Source organism: Calypte anna, chromosome 1 (genome assembly GCF_003957555.1).
Source record: "Calypte anna isolate BGI_N300 chromosome 1, bCalAnn1_v1.p, whole genome shotgun sequence".
NCBI classification, from domain to species: domain Eukaryota; kingdom Metazoa; phylum Chordata; class Aves; order Apodiformes; family Trochilidae; genus Calypte; species Calypte anna.
In genome coordinates this window covers 106,775,122-106,799,538 of record NC_044244.1, presented here as the reverse complement: position 1 = coordinate 106,799,538, position 24,417 = coordinate 106,775,122, and the positions used below count along the sequence as shown (strand labels likewise).

Genomic DNA, 24,417 nt, shown 5'->3' with positions numbered 1-24,417 from the left:
CCCTGAAGCATCCTCAGCTTCAAATGACAGAAATATCAGCCCAGCTCACCCCTGCCCCACCCTCCATAACACGAATTACTTTGAAGATCTTGCAGCCAAACTCCGCACCCGTATTTTGGCTCCTTAAGGTCTTGCAGTTTTGAAGAATCTAGTTTGGGTCTTTTTTACTTCTCTAACTTAAAGCCCCCACCCTGGTTCAAGAGGTCTGCCTTTTAGTAGTGGGGAAAACCAAGAGGTATGCCTTTTAGTAATGGGGAAAACCAGAAAGTATATATAGGTACGCAAGGCTTCCTTCAAGTAAGAATACATATGACAATTATGGAAAGGGTCTCCAAAATAGCTTCACAAATATCTATTTTCTTATTTTGTTGCTTTTTTTTTTTTCTCTATTTTTATTGAAACTTTGTACAGAAGTTTTAAACATTTCCATACAATACTTTTAGACAGGACAAAATGCCATGATAAAGGAATGTAAACTGCAAGAAACACAGTCTGAAGTATCCAAATACTCTCTAATAAGAGTTTTAGTTTGAAGACTAATGCAGTAGGCGAAATAATATGCATACAGTATACAGAGAACAGTATACACAGGGCCAGCAATGCTAACTATGAAAATTTTGCATCAGATTTACTTCAAAGATTTATAGCAATATGATCATTCTATACACTAGACCAAAATTAATTTATCATACATCGTTTCTATGACAAAAAGCTTGTCATTATGGACAGCAGCAACTTACAATATAATTAAGCTGTATTAATCTCATTAACACTTCTAACTCTATATTCCTACTACAATAAATTTTTTTCAGTATATTGTCTTAGAAGATCTTAACAGACCTTTAAATAACACTTTACCAAAAGAGATCTGGTTCCATTATAATGATCTTATCTACATGCCCATTTGGCTTATTAAAAAAAAAAGAAAAAAAAACACAAAAAACAAAAGAAACCCAAACAAGGGACAAGGAAAAAGGCAGGTTTCAAATGCTATATGATATAATTTCATTTTGGTCTGAAATGTGTTTTAGTTATATAGTTAAAAAAAACAAAAAAGGCAGTTCGTTAACTAGTATTTTATATAAAATCTGCAGAAAAATACAATAGCAACAAAACCCAAAAATACTTCACAGATACCTAAAAAAACATTATATCAGAGATACAAGGTAAAGCAGCATCACTTTGACACTGTGCTTTAAAAATAAGATGAATGAAGAGACTGCTCTAGTGATATTAGAAAATTTGCTTTCTTCTTGAAGAAGACTACTAACATTTTGCACAGCAACTATTTTTATAACCACCTCATTTAAAAACGTGTATTCATAGACACAGAGAATTGTCATATCATTACCATTTTTGCTCAAAGTGTCTGACTTTACACAGTGAAACTGATAATGCTAAGTGTCACCAGATGTCACTATACCATGAATTCAATATTAGAACAGAAGTGAAGCAAATGCCTTTAAACCAACACCATAAAAGAAATAATAGAAAGTGTTTTGTAAACAAAACAAACCACTTTTCAAAACAAGAGAGTTCAGAGATCTCACAGTGAAATCAAAAATCCTACTTATATATGTTGACATTCTAGGACTACTCTTTACCTTAGGCCAAATAAAGCACAATAAACCATTTAATTATATACAAACATTTTCTTAAAAAAATTTAAAACATTGCACACAAGTCTGCTTTTTAACATCACATAACAAGGTTAGTTTTATTTTCAAAACAATTACATTTAAGGGCACAGAACATACAGAATACCAAATTAACAGATGAGTATTTTTGCTTCGCTATACATGCTAAATCCAAAGATTTCCTCAAGAAAGCTAGAGCTTAGCAACTCCAACTTCTTCCATGTATCCTGTTCCCTGAAAGGGAGCATCTCCCAACACCTCCTTTATCTTAGGATTTAAAAAAATATATATATAAAAAAAATAAAGCTGTATGTTTTAAAGATTTAAGCATCTTCTGCTTTAAGTGTTCATACAGAGGTCCTTCAATGGCTCTGCCCACTCCACCATAACCTTTAGGGAAATCCTTTTCCCTTTTCAGTTACAGTGCTCTCATAACTTGCTTCAGAAGTCTCATGCTGGCCCTTCTGGGATTAGGGTGAAAAGGGGAACACAGAAGTGAAGTAGAAAATACACAAGTGGTATACTGAAGGCCATTTTAAATGTATACAATCTCTCACCGTTTCCTTTCAGGTTATTATTAAAAGATAAAAGGAAAGATGACAAAAACAAGAAAAAACCCTAACCTTTGGCAGAAAACAGCATCAAATAATTCATTTTAAAAATTTAAATAAGAACAGTCCCCCAGAATGTACTATCAAGCTCTCAAGAAATATTTATTATTCTTTTTTAAAAAATAAAAGGCAATTTTTCTGGGAGAACATTCAAATACCTTAACAAAAAAATAACTTAAGGGAAATAAGAAAAAAGGTGTCATTCCAAAACAGGTTTTTCAAGACTGTCATTCTAAGCTCAAGGCAATAAATAAACCAGTCTCTGCAAGACAGAAGCACATGTCCTGCACAACTAGCCAGTTCCACCAAGAAGAGGACAGGCATTACACTTTATGAAACTAATAGTTCATTATGGCAGACACTTTGTAATTTTATTGGACCAAAAAGTCAGTGTTTAAACCAAAACATATTAACGTGGGTTAACACCACTCCCAAGTAGATCATGATCAGAAGATTAGCAAAGGCATGTTTACGCTATAAAAAAAATCCTCAAGAAGCTTCTTATACTAAGGTCCATAACACTGGCAAGGTACTTGCTCACCAACAGACAGTTTGCTTGAAGCCTTTTTTTTTTTTTTCCCCATTTAATAAAGGCCATTCATTAAGTGGTTATTTGCAGCAAAGAGTATCAGCAAGTTCTATGACCTCTAGGACATGAAAACAGAATGCAACTGAAGAGGCCAGCATTAGGCAGAGAGTATCATAGAAACACATTTTTAAACAAGTGAGGGGAAAAAAAGCACTGGAGAAATAATTTGTTTAAAAGCCTCTTTACAATAACAGGTCTAAAGATGGGGGGATTTGAAGAATTACTTTACTACGATCCTGACTGACTGCCAGTAACCACTGTGATTAACACGGGAACTTATTATTTTAGCAAAAATTATTTTGGATTCAGTCAAAGGCTCCACCCTATATTTGCAAAGGACTGTGACTCTACGCAAGCTGAAGGGTAATTCCACCATGGTTCTGACTGTAGCTATACTAAACAGGACATGGGCATCCTGTGTTTTAACTCTTCAAACAGCATTATCTTTAAATAGCAGATGAGTTGGGGGAGAAGAGAGGAGGAAAAACAACCTGGGAAAAGCCATTATAAGCAACCCACTCTTCAGGTGGTAACAAAAGCCATGCCTTCAGCTTCATAACCACGTAAGGCACCCTGGGAAAAAAGCAAGCACTGATGAAGCAGTGGCAGCCAAGCAATAAGGTCCCTGAGCTAACCTGGCTTCACAGGTTAGGTGGCAACACATTTCACAGAATCACAGCAAGTTAGGGGTTGGAAGGGACCTCAAAAGATCATGGAGTCCAACCCCCCTGCCAGAGCAGGGTCACCTACAGGAGGTCACACAGAAATGTGTCCAGCTGGGCTTTGAATTACTCCAGGGAGAAGACTCCACAGCCTCCCTGGGCAGCCTGTGCCAGTGCTCTGTCACCCTCACAGTGAAAAAATTACCCCTCACGTTTATATGGAACCTCCTATGCTCAAGCTTGTATCCATTGCCTTTGTCCTGTCATTGGGCATAACTGAGAAGAGCCTGGCACCCTCCTCCTGGCTCTCTCCCTTATGTATTCATAAACATTAATGAGGTCACCCCTCATCCTCCTCTTCTCCAAGCTGAAGAGCATTTGTCACTATTGAGAGCAAGGAGGACTGGTCTGGAAAGCCCAAGTACCAGCTGCTGATAGAAAAACATATCAAGTTACTAAGGGACAGTGCCTTTTACATTGATTTTTTTCTCTGTGCCAAATTAGGCATATTAGCCAGACCTCAGCCTTTTTAAGAAGGTATTGTTGGACTAGGATTTATCTCTACCCCTGTAAATTGTTATATTTCATCCCACTAAAATCAAATTACTAGATTACTTTAGCCCACATAGCATCAATTAACTACATTTCACATAGTTCTTACAGTAGTGTCCTTCCCAACTCAGTCTGCTGATATTTCACATACTGCAGTTTTACCATTAAGGTAAAAAAAGGATTTAAATTATTTTTCTCAACAAAACCAGACACACAAATTTTAAGAAAATGTGTCTGCCACACTGGCATTAACATCAAGACTCCAGGATAGTAACTCCCCTCTCATGTATTGCAATACCATTTCTACACTTTTTACTGTATTTCCAGTTAAGAGTAGTCTACATTCCAGCAGCAACAACTAAACAAAGTGGAAAAAAGGTGGGGCATGTCACCCTCTGGTTAAAGTCTTGGAATGAACGGGATTCTATCAATTTATTCAATATAAAAAACAACACCAAACCTAAAAAAAAAATTTCAAAACCACCTTCATCATTTTACCCAAAAGACATGTATAATACATCGTATTACTAAAAGCTATTTGGACAGCCTGCAGCTTACAGCACCACTGTACTGGAAAGCAAACTTTCTCTAGCAGTCAAAGGTAAGATTTTAAAGCCAAATTTCATCTCTGCAGAACTATTTCACCCACTTGGACTGGTTCTTGTTTCTATGCCAAGGAAACATCACTGGACCCTTGAATCAGTGCTGCTAGACTGCCAGCATGGTCCCTCAGACTGTTTTTGGCCTAGCTGGTTTGTCCTCTCCCAAACAAGTCTCAAGACAAACTGAGGAGCAACAACTGGAGGAATCATTTTCATGGGAAGCCTGGGTATGAACACTCTTGTCCTGGAGGGTAAGAGAGTTTAATCCTACAAGTGCAGCCACACACAGAATCACTTGACCTCTGTGCCCAAAAACTGGACCTGACTTGGTTTAGGGTAAGGGTGAAATATCCCCAGGCAGCAGCACAGTCTCCTGCTTTACCAAGGGAGAAGTGCCCCAAGCTCTACATCCTGCTACTCTGCTGTACACACAGGTCCTCCCTACCTGGGAGCCGTTCACCCCTTCCTTAGGCATCCATCCTCTGGGAGAAAAGAACCTGAGCATCTTGAGATTTACTGAACATCTGTGATCACCTGGGAAAAGTTTCACTTTTTTTCAAGAATCTTAAGGGCAGACCTCAATTGCTGACACAGATTAAGATGGCACATCCTCCTTATCTCCTGACAAAGAATCCCTCAGGAGCTATTTCTTAAAAAAAAAAAATCTGACAGGGTGAAAGGGGAATTGGGAGAAAACATGAGGAAAAAGGACTCTGAAAAATAAGGACCACTTCCACATTTTTCTCCCCACTTCCTCACCTTCCCTCTTGTTCTTATCCCCTTATAGATTTGGTATGCAGCAACAGCAGGGACTGCAGAGTATCTCCTTCTAGATGTACACAGCAGAGGAACAGTTATTTTTCTATGTGCTTATCAAAGTGAAGACAGCCTCACACATCCCTTCTTCCTATGTGGTACATACAGATTTTGCTCTAAGAGGCTAACCCTAATTATGTGCTAAAGGTTAGGAGGTTAAATATAATAGTCTTTTATTTCAGTATACTCCAAAAACCCAAAGAAAGAGGGTTTGGTTTTTTTTTCTTCCCCAACCCCCTTCTCCTCCAATGCAAGTTTGTCAGCTCCAGGCTTGGTTTGTTGGTTTTTGTTGTGTTGGTTTTTGGTTTTTTTTTTCTTTTCAATACAGGAACTTTTACAGTGCCAAAAAATCAAGACAAATATTTTCTTACAGAGAACAAAAAAACAAGAAGGCTACTAACAACTATCATGTTTTAAGTGCTACAAAATGAGACAAAGTATCTTCCTGTTGTTGTCATAGGATAAAAAAAAAACAAAACCCTAAATAACTAGAAGCACTGAGAAAATTAGAAAGTGCTAAGTTGGCCAAGGTAATACAGCTATGTTACAAAGAACAACTACAAAGCGATGTGCATCACAGCCCTACATTTAAAAATCTTTGACACAGCTTTAATCATTTCAATTTTACACATTGGAAAATGATTACGTGGTTTCTTCGCTTTAGTGCTGACTGAGCTCTGTAATGGCCTGACTTCAAACACAGCCACCTGCCTGCCTTTGGTATATTTATACACGTACACACGGAAAAGCAAAAGGACAGTACTGCAAATGGAAAAAGGGAAAGACAAAAGGGGAAAAAAGAAAGAGACACCACACAACACGTTCTGCCTTCAGCAGAGATAGGACATGTCTCACATGGTCTCAAAATAGGCTAAAGTTGAGTTGATCTTACAATTATAGCGTAAACAATGCCTGGGTTGCGGTTATGTTATTTGGAAAGAAAAGAAAAGCAAAACAAACAGAACAAACAAGCAATCTCCAGAGACCTGTATCAACTTCTGTATGTTTAGCCATACCCTTAAAAGTTCACTATTCACTCACAAAGAGAAATAGACAAACATGAATATTCCAAGCGAACAGACACAGACCAGTCCAGTATTTAGTAATAGTTTAACTTTTGGAGTCTCTTCCAGCATTTGTAAACAAACAGTCTCTTCCTCAACCTCCCGAACAGCTCTCTTGTTCATGTTTTTACTTTTAAAGCCACAGAACCAATCTATGAATTTCAAATGTCTCTCTCTATCATCAGTCTCCTCCTCATGCTTTTTCTCCCCCATCAAAGCTGCTTGTCCGTTTGAATAACAATCAACTGGTGTCTCGACCTCAGAGTGACTCACAGAAATCACTGGGTTGCTATCATCTCTGCAAGTAACCAGAAGATTGATATCCTCCGGCTTAAGATTTTTTATATTTTCTTCTGATTTGCCATTTGGAATGATATGGTTAGCGTTCTCATTGCACTTGAGGATGCTCTTCTCTTGCACTTTGTATATCTCCCCCTTTGCGGTGTTCTCTTTCACTTTCCTGTTTTTCACAGCCCAGAAAGTGGTGGTCCGAACCTGCTCCTTCGTAGGCGGAGGCGTGAGGAGGCTTACTACAAATGTCACGATCCCAGTGACCCAGAACAGAAATGTTGCAACATACATGTAGTGGATGTTTTTGATAAAGCTTGGCCTAGTATCCGGCTGGTCACACTCCGGAGCACGATAGATAAATGCCAGTATCAACCGGATTGCTCCAAGAATAAACCCGGCCATGCCACCATAGAAAGCTCCCTGCTCGTTGCAACGTTTCCAAAAGATCCCCATAAGAAACAGAGCAGCCACTGGCGGGGTCAAATAGTCCGCTACCTCTTGAATATAAAGGTACATCTGACCGCCTTGCATTTCTACGATTATCGGGACCCAGGCAATGCTTATAACTACCATGAACGCAACAAAGACTCTTCCTACAATCATCAGTTCTCTAGACGTGGCGCTCTTCCGAATGAGCTTGTAGACATCAAGTGTGAATATGGTGCTGGCACTGTTGAATATCGAGTCCAAGTCACTCATCAGCGCGGCGATCATCACCGCCATCATCAGTCCCCGCAGACCGACCGGCACAAGTTTCATCACCAAACGTGGGTAGGCAATGTTAGAGCATCCAGCTCTGCTCCCGCAGACTTGAAAACAGTGTTCTGGGTTAATGCAGGCAATATCATCTGCAAACAGTATTCGTGAAATCATCCCTGGGACGACTATAATAAACATCGGCAGCAACTTTAAGAAGCCTGCCATCAGAGTGGATCCTTTGGCATGAGCAATGTTTTTTGCAGCTAAAACTCTCTGAACTATGACTTGATCAGCACACCAATACCAAACAGAAGCTGGGGTCTGCCCCAAGAGAAATCCAGGCCAGGGAATATCTTCATCTGTTGGCTCACGCAACATTTTAAGAGCGTCAGGCTTTGGGTTGACATTGCAGGAACTGGTATTGGAAATGTTGTAGGCTAACGAGATGGCCGTAACATTTGGCGTCGCTAACATGTACCTTCTTTTAACTTCTTCAAACCCACCAACCTCCATAATACTTATGATCATAAGTGTGAGGGCACCAATAATCATAAGCAGAGCTTGAAGGGTGTCTGTGTAGATGACAGCCACAAGACCTCCAGTCACAGTCAACAGTGCAGTCATTCCAATAAGGAGGATAACTGACAAATAGAGGTTCCAGCCTAGCGATTCTTGAATAAAAAGTGCCCCTGAATACAAATCAACTGAGAGTTTGGTGAAGATATAAAGAATTAGAGACAATGCTGCAAAATATATTTGAATTCTATGCCCTCCAAAACGTTTGGACAAGTATTCAGGCATGGTGTATACTCCCGACCGGATGTAGACAGGGACGAAGACCCATCCTAAAAGCTGCAAAAGCATTAAGGCGTTGAACTCCCATGCACCTACTGCAAATCCACTCGCCGCTCCAGATCCTGCGAGCCCAATGAAATGTTCACTTCCAATATTGCTCACAAATAAAGATGCACCAATAGCTACCCAGGTCATAGAGCGCCCTGCCAAAAAGTAGCCACTTACGGTGCTCCGATTGTATTTCCACATGGCAAAAAAACCTATGCACATTACAAGCACGAAGTACAGTGCCACAATGGCAATGTCTGCTGTTTCCAAAGAAGCCCTCATTTTTGTAAACACAGTGACTTCGCACAGCTGACGTCCACTTCTCGCCCCCCAGCAAAAGTCTTTTAAGCAACACGTGAACCAGTTAACATATATCAACACTGTGGATCAAATTCTTTGTCCCTTGGTTTGCTGTCCTGATGCTGGTGGTTGTGGTACATTTACTCTCTCCGCTTCTCAAATGGAAATTTGGAACTTAGCACGCACTTTTAATCCACATTCCACAAGAGCATCAGCCTTAACTCAGTTGATGTAGGAGAAATTCTTAGTTGCAGCTAAGTTTAGTGAGGCCTACTGTACCAACCCTGCAAGGCAGCAAAGACAAAAGACAAAGATTGAATTAGAGAAGAATTTCATGAAGTAATGAGAAAAAATTTGAAGTCTAGTAAAACAATGACTGAACACCAGAGTTTTTTTGCCCCTTATATTTCCTGTTGTATTTATGCAATCCATAACACACATAGTTAAATATTTGTAGAACGAAGTAGTAAAGCCTTTTGCAAGTAAACTTTAATGTTTACAAGTACCTTAAAGGACGCAGCAATTCTGTAGTATTAAATGACCCCAATTCCCCAAGACAAGGCAAGGAACAGATACATTTTCTTTAAAGTCTCAAGACACCAAACAATCCTTCCTTTTTCAAGCACTATTAGGGGGGGGAAAAAGAAAAAAAAAAAAAAAAAAACACAAAAAAACCCAAGAAACACTAAGGAGCATTAACCTGGCTAGTCACTTCCAGTGTTGCTCTGGCACTGCACCCTAATCATGACAGATCCTGACATCACATGCATACAACTGAGACACCAGCTGGCTGCTAGAGCTAAAATCAAAGTGAAGTCACAACACCATTGAGAAACAACATAAATTTAAGATCAGCTGGAGAATCAAGGTTATTCCACGGGTTTTAAATGAGTTTGCACCTATCTGGTGTACAGATGATCACAGGCTTAATTTCTCTCTGAAAGCTCTTCATATGCATCCCATGTAATCTAAATGAAGAAAAAGTCCCATTCAATCAAGCAACAAAAGCAAAACTAAACCTGATACCCAGCTCTAGCTTACTGCAGTGTGCCACATGCCTTTTGATACCTACACCCATGTACATGGTTTTAGGAATTTTTCTGGGGAGCACTCCAGGCTTAGGAGGGAGAAACAGCTGGATTTTGGTGGCAGTCAGTTACTAGGATGCCAGAAAGTGCTCCTCCCAACACTGTCCATTTGCATCCAAGCATGAAAAGAATCATGTAAACATGAGGTAGAAGGTTTTGAGGCAAAGCTTACTCTGCCACTCTATTCCTGAAACCCCTATCACACACAATTATACCAAAGCATGTCAGGAAACAGGCACTCATTTAGACAACCAGGGCTGAAGCACTAAAAACGGACAGGAAGGGATCATGAAACAAGTGGCTGGAAGACAACAAGACAGCTGGGAAAGGGGCAATGAAAAGCTACACACTGGCTCCTACCTCTGCCATGAAGGTAGGATATTGCTACCTCCTACCTATACCTTGAGAGGCATCACATACCTATACCAACCTATAGTGATGCATTACTGAAGGCAGCAACGGTGCTGATGTAAGAATATGCACTTCTCATTAAGGCAGATGCATTTTTTTATAAAAGCTTACAGCAATCCACAACTTCAGCCTTAAGTAGAAATTAACAGTCCTGTTATTGGTGCAAGCTGGTTGTTTTCCAAGAGCATTTTGGAAGCAAAAAAAGATAATAGGGGTTCCCCAGCATCAGCACAAATCCACATGAGAATACAGATAATCATTCTGCTGGAGTTATGGTCAATAATGAGAGACTACGGAGACATGGCACAAACTGGACTGGTTACAGTAGTGTGCTAAATTTGTCATACTCATAAGCCTCAAACCACAGATGTATTTTAAAATTCTTCCATAGAAGAATTCACATTTATTCCCACCCGCAAACAGCAAACACAGCAGAAGTTAAATGGTCCATTAGTTAAATCCAACGTAAAATTATAAACACTTCAGGTCAGATGACAACATCAGACACAAGTGTAATGTACTATTCTTGGTTTTAAGCACTTTTGAGTAACACTTTAATACTGTTGCATCTTTCAATAAGTTAAACTACATTTTCAATTGCAACTACATTATAATGTTTATACCTAAACTATAAATATTTTAAGGGGAAGAGAAGATTCTACTGATACATAGAAAGAAAAATTACTGTACAAAAAAAAATTAGATAATGAGCAAACTAAAGAAATAGTAATAACCAGTATTTTGCATCTTCTGTTGTCCTGCTCTGTTAATGAAAAATATTAAGACTTTATCTTTAGTTTACATCCCAACATCTTCCTTCTAGGTTTATCAATGACCTTGCAAAGCTATACTCTACAGTAACATGCATAAATCACAAAAGTACGTGTTAAAACTATGTCTGTTGGATACAAGAGATACCCAGCTCATAGTACGATTATTACAAGCACATTCGATTCCCCGAAGCACATAAGATGCAGCCACCTTTGAATAAATATTGGCGTTTCTCAATGAGGATACTTGCCAGACTACTATCATAAGAATGAAAATAAAGAATACGTGATGTTTCTTAAGCATTTTCTACTGGCAGGTAAAGCCAGACCATGCATTTGAAATAATCAGTCTACAGAGACCTGAACGATCACCTTTGTTATCAACATCTTCATTTTGCAGGGTGCAGCTTACTTGAGCAGGAAGGTGGAAAGTTTTCAGCAGACACTACAAATCTGCTGCACTGTCACCAGATTACTGTACTAAAGTAGCTTCTTGTACCAATTTCTTATTAGACCTAATTCTAAAATAACCCTGGAACTTTTTTCATTACAAAAATGAAACTCGTTCCTTTGAACTTTCAGTAAATTATGACCTAAAGTCTTAAAAAGGACTTTTGAGATGCCCCATGCGAGTTTAATCTCAAGTTATTAGAACAGCGTACACTGTGGCACTGACATAGAAAAAGACAGAAAGACAGCAGTGCTGCCAAGGACTGAGTTTTTTTTTTCCCTAAGGCTGTTTTCTGGCTGTATCATATCAAAGACACAAAACAATGTGCTTCTCTCTTGTCTGAAGATAGAGGGCTACAGCTTTGTGAAACAATGCATATGTTGCTCCAACAGGCAGTCTGTCCTTTGAGAGAAAAAAAAAAAACAAAAAAGTATCAAGCAATTCCCTGAACAAATATTGGATAATGTGAAGCAGATTTAGGGTGGGATTTTTAGGAGAAATTTGGATGACTGTTTTAAAGGAAAACTTTCTCCACAGTACTTTTCTAATAATACAGCTCTTCTAATAATACAGCTCTAATACAGCCAGAATCAAACCACCCCAGCGCTAAAGCACTATTTGTTTTATGCTCAGACTGCTTCTCAGCAGATGGGAAGCTTCTCAGTTGATTTTCCTTTTTGTTTAGAGTTGAAGCATCAGCCCTAGAGGCCAGTACTTCACCTGTTAGTTTGAGGATGCAGACATCCACATATTACACAGGAATGTCCACTGCTATCACCTGTTAGCAAATTAACTGCATACTTAACTTTGCTCACAGACTTCAAAGTAGCTTTGAAGTTTTCTTAGAAACGTTTTCCTTTTCCACCTTCCTGAAGTAGCAGTACATTATCTCATACTGGTAACATTTCACCTACTGAGCAACTCACTTGCATGGAAGAAATGTACCCAGATTGCCAGATTCAGCTCCTGAATGCAAAATATTAACAATCTGACCCAGACAAAACAAAAAGAACAAGTCTTTACCTTCAGCAGGCCAGTATAACATTCAACCACTCCAGTGTGTTTCCTGACCTGCTCACACTGTAGCCTACCTGCTATGGACACACAAGTGAGCTCCTATCTGTCCACTGCTCCACAGTAACACAAGGTTGTCTGAGGTTAGCCTCTCTCAAAAAAAAAAAAAAAAAATCACGGAATGTCTTGGAAAGGACCTTAAAGATCACCTAGTTCCAACCAAGCTTCATTTCATTTATTGCAGCACTCTGGAACACAAAAAAAAAAAAAAGAGCACAAATGTTCTCGATAGAACAATTGATACGTATCAACTTATGCAGTACATGCCCTTGAGACAGCAAAGGCTACACTTGCCAGCTGCTCAACAGAGCCACACACATCCAGAACCGCAGTTGCTGAACTTTCCCTCGTAAACCAGGAGATGGGGCAGAGAAGCCAAGTAGAAATCCTACCTGAGACAAACAGGGTACGTCACAGGAAGCAGGAAAGCTTGGAGGCAGCAGATGACCTGCAGCATCTAATAAATAACTTGAGTTAAGGTCTGGACTGGCATTCCCAGCAGCTTAACAGGCTGGAATAGAAGAGTACCACATTTACAAGTTATCTGAACAAGCACCGACCTGACTGACCTGTTTGCAAAGTGGTATGGCATCAACACCTCTGCTGGCCTTGAAGAACACAGATGCCACAGTGGCACCTTTATAGATCATCACTACTAGAAAAGTCCTGTTTTGAGGTGCAAGGCTAAAGTCGTAACTCCTTTGAGTGACTGAACACATAATGCACTTTTTTTGTCTGGGGTTTCAGGAATTGCTTCAGTTCTGGTCTTCATTTTACTGCAGCATCAGAAAAAGAAGCTTGCTCCACTGAATACATTCTTCTTGATTATTTTCTAAAAGACTGCTGAAGGAGACAGGAGAAAAATAAGTAACCTCACAGCATACATTTCAGAAGAAGAAACAGAGAACTACACTGCATTTGCCAGTCAGAAATATAATACTACTGTGGACCATTACAGAACCAGTAAATGGAGTTCTGTAAGGCCAACTGAACCTGAATGGCATTATGACAGAGTAGTAGATCCATCTGGTTTTGCTTTTAACCATTCTTTCATCCACATCCCAAATGCATACACCTACTTAGATCTCCCAACACGTCACAAATGAGAATATGGGGGAGCAGAAGAGGATGCATCTTTATTGCAGTGCTCCTTCAGCATTTCATATACACAACAGAAGATGCAGTACTACTGAATTGCTAAGCAAGAGGAAAATTATTTATATTCTGCAATCTCCATCACTAGTAGTGCCTCAGCAAGCCTGGGGCATCCACATCTGCATGGTTACCTTCCTCATCAGTCAGTCCCTAGCACTCTGTCAGAAATAGTGGATTTATTTGCTTCCCCTGTTCTTCTTAAAACTCCAGACACCTGAAGGAGAAGCAGGACGTTAAGATGGAGACAGAAGGGAGATAGAAAGGGGGTTTTATTTGTTAAAATAAAGAGATACCAGACAGACAGACCATTTTTTTCTCCATGCCTACCCAAAGATATCATATCTTACTCAGGTAGTACAAAAGACTGGAGCATTAGCTTACGTTAAGCTGACTGTTAGCTTAAAGAAAATACGTAGGTAGGCATTTCATTTTTCCCTTTGTCAGCCCAAAGAATTGGCTTATGCTTAAACAAGTGGCAGATGTTATCTGCATACTCTGAAGAGAGCAGAAAGTACAGCTGCAGCTCAGCACTGCCAAGGAACTGAGCCGCTCTTCCCTGGCAAATAACCAGAATCATTCATGCCTCTGCCATTAACTCAAGCAGAGAGCTACCAGAGGCTCAGATGCCCAAAGATGGATTGCCACTATAAGAAGCTCCACCCCTCAGCAAGAAAACCATGTTTTTCTTTGAAACTGCAGTCAGGTGACATTCTTCCTTTTAAACAGAAACTGGAAGCAACGGAGGAACAGGTACCAAGAAAGTACGTGGTCAACAGTAAGTAAGGAGCAGAACAGAGCAAACACTGAAAGCAAGCCTGTTTATAGTAGAGGTAGAAAAGGGCATCTCCTCCAGGAGATGGAAAATTAAAAAAAAAAAAATTTAGAAGATTTTGGCATTTTGCAGCATCAGGCAAGGCTTTCCCTACCAGACAAGCGTGTCAAGATATCAGATTGGAAGCTGCAGAGAGGAACACTTAGCCCGAAGACTAAAATTCCTCCTTGCAGCAACCAAAAGTTCAAAACCATAAACATTTCTACTGCTACTGGCAAGTACTATTTACCTTAAATTAGCTTCACAAAGTACTGAGTCACTCAGAGCAAGAGAATAGGCAAAATAAGCATAAAAATGGAAGTACTTCATTTCTGCAGAGAACTTGGAGCTACATAATCAAGTTTGCTGAACATAGAAGACAAACAGTATCACACTATTAGAAGAACACGAACAGAAATTGTTGTAAGAATCTCTAACACTACTTAGCATGACTTTTTTGCTGCAAGGTACAAAGATACAATCCAGGTGATAGTTACTATCATTCAACAGTAAACAGCATACTCGTTGGCTACAAAAATGTGCTGGTTCAGGCTATTTGAAAGAAGATTTTGGTTAGGAGAGCTTAGACTTCAGAGATACCTGGGGAATGAGAAAGAAGTAGTGGAAATGTCAGTCACCATGCAACTGGGCAAAATACCAGAAATTCTTCCTAAGATTTCTAGGGAGATTTAAAAAATAAATAAAACCAGACTCATTAAGTTCACTTAGGACCTCCTCAAGTTCCCATCACATTTATGGCTGCCCAGTCTTACCAAAACACAGAGCATCATAAGTTGTATCAAAAGACAAGTTTCAGGGACATGCATAGTCCTAGAATTTATCCCTGAGGCCTCCAAGCTTCCCAGCCTGCTGGGTGCTCTTGCAAAATTTCTGATTCTTCTCAGGGACTTTAAGACACCAAAACATAACTTCAATAAATTTATCTTGGCTATAAAACAACTACTGCTATTCTAATTCAAGCCTTCTGGTAATCTACATTAAAAGCTACCAAATAGAGATTTACTTTTATGTTGGTGTCAAACTCACCAACTCCACTGAATGCATTCCCCTCCTGTATCCATGTTCTCCATGTACCTTCATTGTCACTTATTATTTTTTAGATATTTGTATAACTGAAGCAAAAGGACTGGCTTGCAAGTGGACAAACCAAGATTTAAAAAAAAAAAAATATTTGAGAACTAGCAGAACAATCGTTCTGATGTACCTCCTCACAATTCTATTTCTAGGGATCATGACCCTTTCTTTACACCATCTGCTCCTTCACTGTCCCAGGGGTGATGCATTTTCTTTAGCATCTCATTTCCAGTATTTGCACTTGCACTCCCACAGTACAGGTCCTTCACTTATATCGATCTAATCTTATGGAGTGTAGTACTTCTACTTCTCATCTTTACTGTTCCACTTGTACACAACTCATTCTATTTTGCCTATCTGTTCTCCCGTTTATTTTCTCCCCCTTTCAACCTTCTTATCAGAAGGCACACCGGAGACACTCCTGCCAGTACACTGGGCAGGCAGTTTTAAAGGGAGCAACTTGGTGCCCAGTGGTTCCTGCTGCCCTTGGATAAGCTGCACAGAAGCTGGTGTATGCAGCTCTATCAAACAACAACTTCCACATAAGCAACAAATTGAAGAAGAGAAGGTCTGGACATCTGCAGCTCGAAGAATGAGAAGCCTGCTCTAGCTGGAGTCCAACAAAAAGCAATATTAAAATCAACAACCGAAGTAATTTTAGGGTGGAAATTACCAGTGTTATGGCTCTGGAACAAGGGAATTGGAGAAATCAGCTCCTGAAAGTATGTAAAAAAAGCAAGAACTTGCATCATTATAAAATACAGTATGTATGATGCATTAGAAGAAAGCAAACATATACACACATTCATACTTGAATTAATTTAATGAGCTTATTCTAAGTGCCATAATGAGCATCTTTAAAAGTCAGTCACTTTTGAGAGTTTTTACCAATGTTGGGTAATGTTTTTATCACGGCAGGTTGTCTTTTCTTTTTCAGCAGTTATAGGCTAAATAATCTGCTCTCATGCTGAAGTTTACAAGCCCCTGCCTCTTCAGATACAAGATGTATCTAAAAGTACACATACACACAGTGAACAAATCAGGAGATAAAACAGCCAGGACAGAACAGTACATTGCTAAGTAGGTAATGGGGGCAAAGAAAAGTTGTACCTGAAGGTTAAGACACCATTCCTGCCCACTGAAGAGTGGCTAGACAAATTCTACTGAAGTTCGCCAGCCCCAACATAGACAAGGGCCCCACTGCTCAGGCTTGCAACTCTACAGCTTAGGGAACAAGAGCTGCAATTAACCAGGGCATCCCATTACATACACACACTCAAGCATGTCACTCGATACACTGCAGAAGCCTGTATATAACAAGAGGCTTTAAAGTCCCATATTCTAGCTTTCAACTTTTACTTGCTTTGGACAGCTTTGCCAAATTCACCTAGCTAGCAACTACCTGCTATAAAAAGCCTTAGAACTATTTTGTAGAAGAGAACAATCCCGTACTTCCCCACATACTCAAGCCAGGCACGTATCCCACATTTGGAAGAAACTTAGAAGAGAATCAGTTTCAAGTTTAAAGACTGAAAAGTGGCAAACATCAGCCAAGAGGTTATCATTCTCAAATGCTGTCTGTATCACACACTTCAAATCCTATTTATTCTTACAGGAATGCTTAAGAGAGAAAACAAAAAGATGAGGAGTTGTACAGGAGAGTCAATGCTAGACCATGTGGTTTTCTAATCTTGCCTTTTAGTTCCAACTCTTTGGTTATCTTTCCAGCACCACCCACAATACAAGGGTCCTTCCCTGGTAGGCACAATACTGTGAAGAGGAGCCTGTTTCATCCTACTAAAAAAGTCAAAGAAAACACTGGAAAACTTTTATGAAATTTTAACAGGCTATATAGGGGACAGGGGTAGGGAAAGTGTTCAACTCTAAAAACAGGTGGGTGCACCAAGAAAGAAAAATATCTCCTGCTTACTGCCCTCTTCATTCTCTCCCCTTTCTTCCTAGCAACTAAGATATCAAAAGCCCCATTGCTGCAGCTGCCCACACAGCAATTAAGTGTAATAGTCAAGATGTCAAGCAAAACTACTGCCCATTACTTCAGCTTTCCTAAAATACCTAATGATTTCCAGAGCAGGCAGGGAGTTTCTTAAACAGGGCAACCCACCCCAAGGGCAACAGATGCTGAGGGCAAGTTGTGTGAACAAGTCAGCCAAACTAAGAGCCCAGATTTACTAAGACATGAGTGGACAGGTCCCCTAGTCCAGGTATTTTCTGAAGTAAGGTAGTTAGGTTTTATTTAGATACAAGTGCACACATACGGTGCACTTGTCACCTGTTACAGGTGATGTGGGGGGAGAAGAGTTTGCTGCTATTAGAATACAGATATACTTCCTCATCTTTAGTGAAATACTCTAACAGAAAGTACTTTCAAACTGTTCATTCACTTCAGTTCCAGTTACAAAGTTGTTTGGTTGAAGACGGGTGTCCCAGCTCGCAAGAGTCAAGCAGAAGCAAGGACAGCATGGGAATACCGCCACCTTCTCTCTGTCCTAGGTTCCCCAGGCTGCCAATTTTCCTTGAAGGGTGTCTCACATTGCCGCCCTGTGGTCAGTCTGCAAAACAGCATCAGAGTAATAGGAAGCCATTTCCAGCTCTTCCTTACCTTTTCCCCCCCCACTTCCTTCCCCAAGCTCTCAAGGGATTTCCAGCAGGACCAGAAGAGTAGGAAGACAAAGCCTTCCTGAAGAGCACTCCTCTCTCCAAGCAACAACTCCTGCTTATTCACTAGTGGGTCACTACCATTTCCTGCTGAAGGTCCTGCTTGGCCAAAATCCCCCTTCTGAAAACCAAAGATTACTCTCCTGGGATAAAGTCAGAAATAATTAGAAAGTCACCTTTTGATATTAATAGTCAAGCTTAGCATACAAAAGCCACGTCTTTGTTTTGCACCTCCATCTTCACCAGAACTGCTGCCTTTGACTCAGGCTCTTGAAGGCAGGCAATGTGTTGTTCGTGTTCATCTGTATGCTACAGGTATCTGATATCAAACTCCCCAAGCTCACTGTACTACTGAATGCAACACACGTGGGCAAAATTCATTATTTCTACTCTACGATCCAGTCACTCCACTGGCCTCATACCTCCCCTTTTCCCAAAACATCTGCATATACTCACACACAGCTTAACACGATTCAAGTCCCTCGCTGCAACTACTCCTCAAATACAGTGATACTACAGAAAAGATGGGGTTTATTTATTCTGAGGGTGTTTTTTATTATTGCATTCGTAAGAGTCACTGACTAGGGTCTCTGTTGATCAAAGACTGTCCACAGGGAATTCATAAATACAGTATTTCAAGCTCCAGTCAATTACCTGATCGTGTGCTACCTACAAAACAAGACAGATGATGGCTGCTCAGCTTTGACTTCAGAATAATCACGAGATTTTCTGAGAAGTACATGCAGACACCTGGTAACAAAGCTTGAAACTAGAAGTTTTTCCTCCTAGCTTCCCTCCCCCCTCTTCTCCCCACCCCCCCATTTCTTGGGTGCTGCACTTTTAAGACAGAAAAGAAAAGCTTGAGGAGGCTCGAAGGAAGTCTGCCAAGAAGCAAATGGACATGGGAACATCACGCAGGACCAAAGGGAGGGGTCATGCTCGCCCTGGAATCATGTCAAGGCTAGCTGGGTAGGTGGAGGGCCAGCTGCCCTCTGCCATGGTTCAGAGCAGAAGCCACACACCAGAAAAGAAGAGGAAGGATCCCCAACTTGAACACAAGCAATGTTAGGGAGCAAGAGTTTAAAGCAACAAAAATTAATTTCAGAGACTTATTCTCACTCGACCTGTGACAATGCTGAAGTAATCATTAAAAACAACTGTGGGTGGGGGAAACCCCACAGAATCGCAAAGTTTACCTCAGATGAGAGCTGTGAAAGTCCACCAGAGTGTAGATCTGAGAAGGTCTGTGCTCACGCTGCCAAGGACCTCACAGGACTTGACAGCAGCCCGAAAAGCACAAGAAAGCCAGGCAGCACTGGCTTTGTTTGTTTGCAAGGCAGGGAAGCTGTCAGTTGAGGAAAGGATACCACAGACACCAAGAGAAGAGTCAGCACCTGCTGAAGCCACAGACTCAAGTCAGCACTGGAAGATACAGCCACCTCACGGAGGAGGTAACATGGCAAGACGGTGAACACCTGCCCAGGATATCCTCATCAGGAAGCACTGGCATCTAAAAGCTATGTAATTTATTCAGGACTGTACACAATCTCTCCAACTTCTACAGGGACGAGTTGTGTAGTCATTCCGTGATTTCAGACTGTTTTATTAGCCCCATATTCAGGCCTCTGCGTTTTTAATTAATTTAAGTCAGAACTACAATCAAGACCATGCACCACTACAGAGATGATTAAAGCAACTCCTTTGTAAGGGTTATGCAGCACCACATAGTGCAAAACTGCTACACATTTTTTCTTCCAGTGTTCTCATTAAACAAGAAAAGAAGCAGAAGCAAGATAGTAGAACACAAAAAAACCCACCTAGATGTGGTGTACTGTCAACAGCAATAAAAAGAAAAAACACCACACAGCATCTAGAGGCAAGACTCTCTGAATTTTAGAATCACAACTTGTGCAGTTTAAAAAGCAACAGTACATCTGAACCAAACTTAAATATTGCAAAATAATCACAAGAGCCAAAAGACACCTTAAGATATATGGTATATTCTTTTCTGATAGCTAGAGTCAAACTTCAAACAGGAAAAGGTTGCAGATGTTAAATTCTGAGTGCATCAATTTTCATTAGAAGCATCTTAAGAGCTAGAAGCTTATCTCTGCACCTCTGTGCTCAGATCCTAGGAATCAAAGATCCTTTCCACCAGACTCTATGGCCTCTTTCAGTTTATTCATGTCTCAGTATAATGTCAGATTTGCTATGCTTTCTGTTCTGCTCTGCATTTACAGTGCCTGCAGAGCAGAATGCACTTCCAATGTTAATAGCATGTATATAAAAATCATGTCATAACCTTACCTATGGCTTGCACACCGATGGGAGTGGAAAAAAAATTTTAAAAAACCTAAGTCCAAAAGCACCACGTTTTGTCAGCATGAATGCTGCTCAGTGAGGTGGTGCAGCAATGTCACCAGATTTTTTTCCCTGTTGCTGTATTTCTCCACTAGAGGACTCACCTGAGAAATCTACTACAGCTTTTGCATGTAAACCAAGTTGAAAAAAAAAAAAAAGCAACCCTGACATGTGGATAGTACATGTAAAATGAATGGAAATATACTAGTATATGTAGTGCATGTAATACACGAAGACATGCTTCCATAACTACAAAAGAAAACACAGCAACGCTGTTTGTCTCCCTGTTATTTTATCGCAAATACACATTATCACTTAAACGAAGGTTAAATGCAAGAGCAAGCATGTCCACACTGGATCAGATCAGAAGGGTAAGAGCCCAACAAAAGTGCGGCTTACATTCCACCACCAGCACTGCATGTTACGCTGGAAAGTATAAGATAAACAAAGACTACAAAAGGTACCAGGGATGAGCCACTATGAGCTATTATTTTCCAAGTAAAGGGTCCCATCTGCAGAGATGTTTCTATTTTATTAATAATATTTTTATACACAAGCACACACACACCCCCCGCACTGTTTCAGCTCTTGTAAAATAGAGCATCACATAACCTCACTTGCTCACACCAGGGCTTATCATCACGCCACCAAAAAACAGCGGCAACGGCTAGCAGCAACCCTTCCCGTGGGCGATACGGAAAGCCGTATCAGCAGAGCTCAACTGGTGTTAGCAACGGCAGAGGAGCCGGGGGGGGGGGAAACACAAGTGAATAAAAATTAATGGAGACTTTCCTGGTACAGAGGGGAGCTGGAGAGGCATGGGGGCTGGCACCCTGGGAGGGGGATGCCTGGCGGAGCTCTTGTCCTTGCTGCCCCCCCACCAAGTCTCACCGCAAGGCCTCCCCAGAAGCGAGGGGACACAGCGTGGAGATGCTGGGACCTAGCAGGGTACCAGCGAAGACATCGCAGGTGCCGGGAAGGGGACTGGAGTGTGTGTGTGGGGAGCGGGGGCGTTGGTGTGAAGCACACGGCCATGGAAAGTGCTGGTGCTGCAGAGGGAAAGGAACACGTGCTGGGACCTACGGACAGGGGCAAGGAAAGGGCTGAGTTCACTTGTACCGAGAAAGGAAGGGTTAAGGCGGGGAGAAATGCATCTGTTTCGCTAAGAGTGGGATCTGCTTACCTGCGGACCAAAAAGGGGGATGGAGGGGGAGGTGGGGGGGGAGGGAGGAAAGAAGGGGGCTGCGGGTGTAGTGGAGCAACTAAGCAAAGTCTGAAGGAACAGGGAGTGAAAGAAAGAGGAAGGGGAAGAGAGAGCAAAGAAAGACACTGAAGAGTCTGAAGCACGGTGCGCAACTCCGCTTCAAAGGGCGGAGGGGAAAGCAGGGCTCGCCCCAAGGGAAGGGGCCGACAGGGGCTGCCGCGGGTGGGGGAAGGGGGAGGGCTGCATGCGGCGGGGGCTGGAGGCGGCAGCATGGTAACATAGGTACCAGGGGGCTGTGGTGGAAGGGGTGGGTGTCCCACCTGGTTGGCTCCCTCCCTCCCGTCTCCCCTCCCTCACTCACCCTCTGCATGGCTTTCAGGATCAAAGCCAGTTCATAGCGGGGCATCTTAGAGCTGCCTGTGACAGGAAGAGCAGGGATGCGACGGGGCAGAGTGTGGGGATGAGAAGGAAGGGACAGCAGCGATGCCGGAGAGAGAGGTGACCGGAGGAAGAAGGCGCGTCCCCGGCAGTACTGGTAACAGCTCCGACCCCCTCGGCTCCCAGGCTGCACCGACACTCAAGCGGGCGGCGCGGCTTAAAGGGCGCCGGCAGCTGCGCAGGCTCCGCCACACCGCCCCCTGCCCGCGACAAGCACCGCCTCCGCCGCGCACACGCCCTCCCGCTGGGGGGCCGCCGCTGCCCGCCCGAGGGCTGCCCCGCTGCCCCGGGCCGGGGGAGAGGTGGGGAAGGGTGGGGGGCTGTAGGGGGATGCCCGCCGCCGGGAAGCGGGATGGAGTCGGGAGGGCCGAGCTGCAGCGAAGACACCGCCTCCCCCTTTCCCTCCCCCCCTCCCCTCCTGCGGCGGTTCGATGCCTGCGCCCGCCTTCCTCCTTCCCGCCGCCGCGGTGGTGGCTGCTGCAGGGAGTGGAAATTTCCACTGTGTCCGCCCCCTCGCTCCCCCCTCCGCGCACACAAACACACACAGACACACACACACAACCGAGACCGCACATGGTGGGGGGGGGGGGGAGGACAGTGCCGGAGGCGCGGGGGGCTTTTGCGCCTGGCTGCTGGCCCCCACCGTGATGGGCTCTCTGACCCTGGGTCCCCTGGGTGGGCCGGTACCGTCAGCGGGCGGCACGGTGAGGCAGGGGCAGCCCTGTGCCGAAGGGCGAGGCCAGGGCAGCACGTGTGGGGCACCCCCTGGTCTTCCAGAACGTTCCACATTCCAACGCCTCAAGAAGCCCCAGTGGCAGTCACCCACTAGAGAGAAGTGCAGGTGGATGGGATGCACCCACGGAGGGTTGGGTGTAAGCAGAGGATGGATGGTGGGTCAAAGTAAAAGGGGGTGGTGGGGAAATGGTTGGCCTTGACGCTTGGCTGCTCCCAGTGAAGGAGCTTCTGGGCAAGCGTTTCTCAGCTGGCAGTGTTCCGTGCACACCCTTGGCATTGTACTAGCACGGAGCCATCAAGGTCAGCGACACAGGTACCCTCAGTCAACAGCACTGCCAGCGCTGGTGTCCAGCTGTGGCTGTGTTGTAAGCAGGAGCTTACAACAACCTGTATCCAGCACAGAGAGGCACCTGGAGAGACTGGAGGTGCAACAGGCTTGTTTCAACAGTGTATCTACAGCAGAGACTACATCCCTTCCTGGGTGCTCCTTTCCCTCACATTCACATGTACTCCAGAGTGCCCAATGCAGAGGCTGGGTTTAAGGAGCAGTGAGTGATCTCACATCAGATTTCTGACCACGGTTTTAAAGGACTCGTTCATCCCTCTGTACTCTCTGAAAGATGGAAGCAGGGGATGAGAGAGCAAGAGCCACCAGGTTGTACTTCGAGGGGAAGCAGGGAAGAAAGCAGATCTCAAGATGAAAAAAATGTTAATGAAATATCAATGAAATACCAGCTCCACCCTGTCAAGAGAGGTCTCAGCATCTCACCTGGGAACCCCTTCCATACCAAAAAGCAGGGTCACTTTTTTTTGTTCTACTTGCTTTTGTTTACCACTGCAAGTTATCAGCTGTTCAGGATGCATTGTCCATGCGGAAGTGTTTACACGTATCAAAAACTCCCACCCCCCCCGGTGCTTAGGCAGTAATTGCTAGTCAGCTGACAGGTGTAATTTACTGCCTGTTGGTGTTTACCACAGACAAGGCCTCCCTGGGTTACTTGGCTTGCTTTTGTTTTTGGTTTTTGTCTTTTGGTTTGTTTTTGGTTTGTTTCTGGTTTTTGTTTTCTAATACGGTGTTGCCTGGCCCGACCAGCTCCCCTGTTCTGAGCAGGTGCCCAGTCAGTTGCAGAGGAAATTCAGATAGTTTGTCAATGATGGTCCTGAATGGGGGTGAGAATGCCCAGGTTTCCCTGCTGTACACACACAGTGGGACAGCTGTTTCCACCCTCCTGGTTGTGGCACAGGCATGCATATGCCACACTGTTCTCTTCCCACAATATGAAACCCCTATGTCTAGCTGCTCTACCAATGCTTTAACTGCTTAAATACCTCTGCCAGAAAAAAAGAAAACCCATTCAATCTCTGAATGTGAAGTTTTTCTCTTTCACATGCAGAACTTCATGAAAATCCTCAAATCTTCATAATGAAATATCTGGCGCTGCTTTCAAATGCCAGTATTTGATTCTCAGCTGGATATACTTT

At 42.5% G+C, this 24,417-nt stretch overlaps 2 protein-coding genes across 12 annotated transcripts in view; both read right to left on the bottom strand.

The window, feature by feature from the left end:
* The window catches only part of MRPS6 (mitochondrial ribosomal protein S6), a 47,023-nt gene extending 24,682 nt beyond the window's left edge, over positions 1-22,341 (bottom strand). Inside the window, exon 1 of the mRNA XM_030468690.1 lies at positions 22,124-22,341. Within this exon, the coding sequence (XP_030324550.1) occupies positions 22,124-22,168 (45 nt within the window). The 5' untranslated portion in view covers positions 22,169-22,341. The remainder of the gene's footprint in view (positions 1-22,123) is intronic.
* Positions 354-22,546, bottom strand: SLC5A3 (solute carrier family 5 member 3). Of its 11 annotated transcripts, XM_030468631.1 has the most exons (7): positions 19,394-19,960; positions 16,632-16,745; positions 16,195-16,237; positions 14,906-15,026; positions 12,853-12,917; positions 12,478-12,648; positions 5,864-8,950 (listed from the first exon to the last, which is right to left on the bottom strand). In XM_030468631.1, the coding sequence occupies exon 7, from the start codon at positions 8,646-8,648 to the stop codon at positions 6,507-6,509; it is 2,142 nt and encodes a 713-aa protein (XP_030324491.1). In that variant the 5' UTR covers positions 8,649-8,950; positions 12,478-12,648; positions 12,853-12,917; positions 14,906-15,026; positions 16,195-16,237; positions 16,632-16,745; positions 19,394-19,960; the 3' UTR covers positions 5,864-6,506. The 11 variants fall into 11 exon arrangements, with proteins under 11 accessions (XP_030324478.1, XP_030324491.1, XP_030324486.1 ...); XM_030468626.1 differs by lacking the exon at positions 19,394-19,960 and having other exon boundaries at positions 16,632-17,898; XM_030468639.1 differs by lacking the exons at positions 14,906-15,026; positions 16,195-16,237; positions 16,632-16,745; positions 19,394-19,960 and adding an exon at positions 13,030-13,313.
* Positions 22,547-24,417: the final 1,871 nt, after the last annotated feature.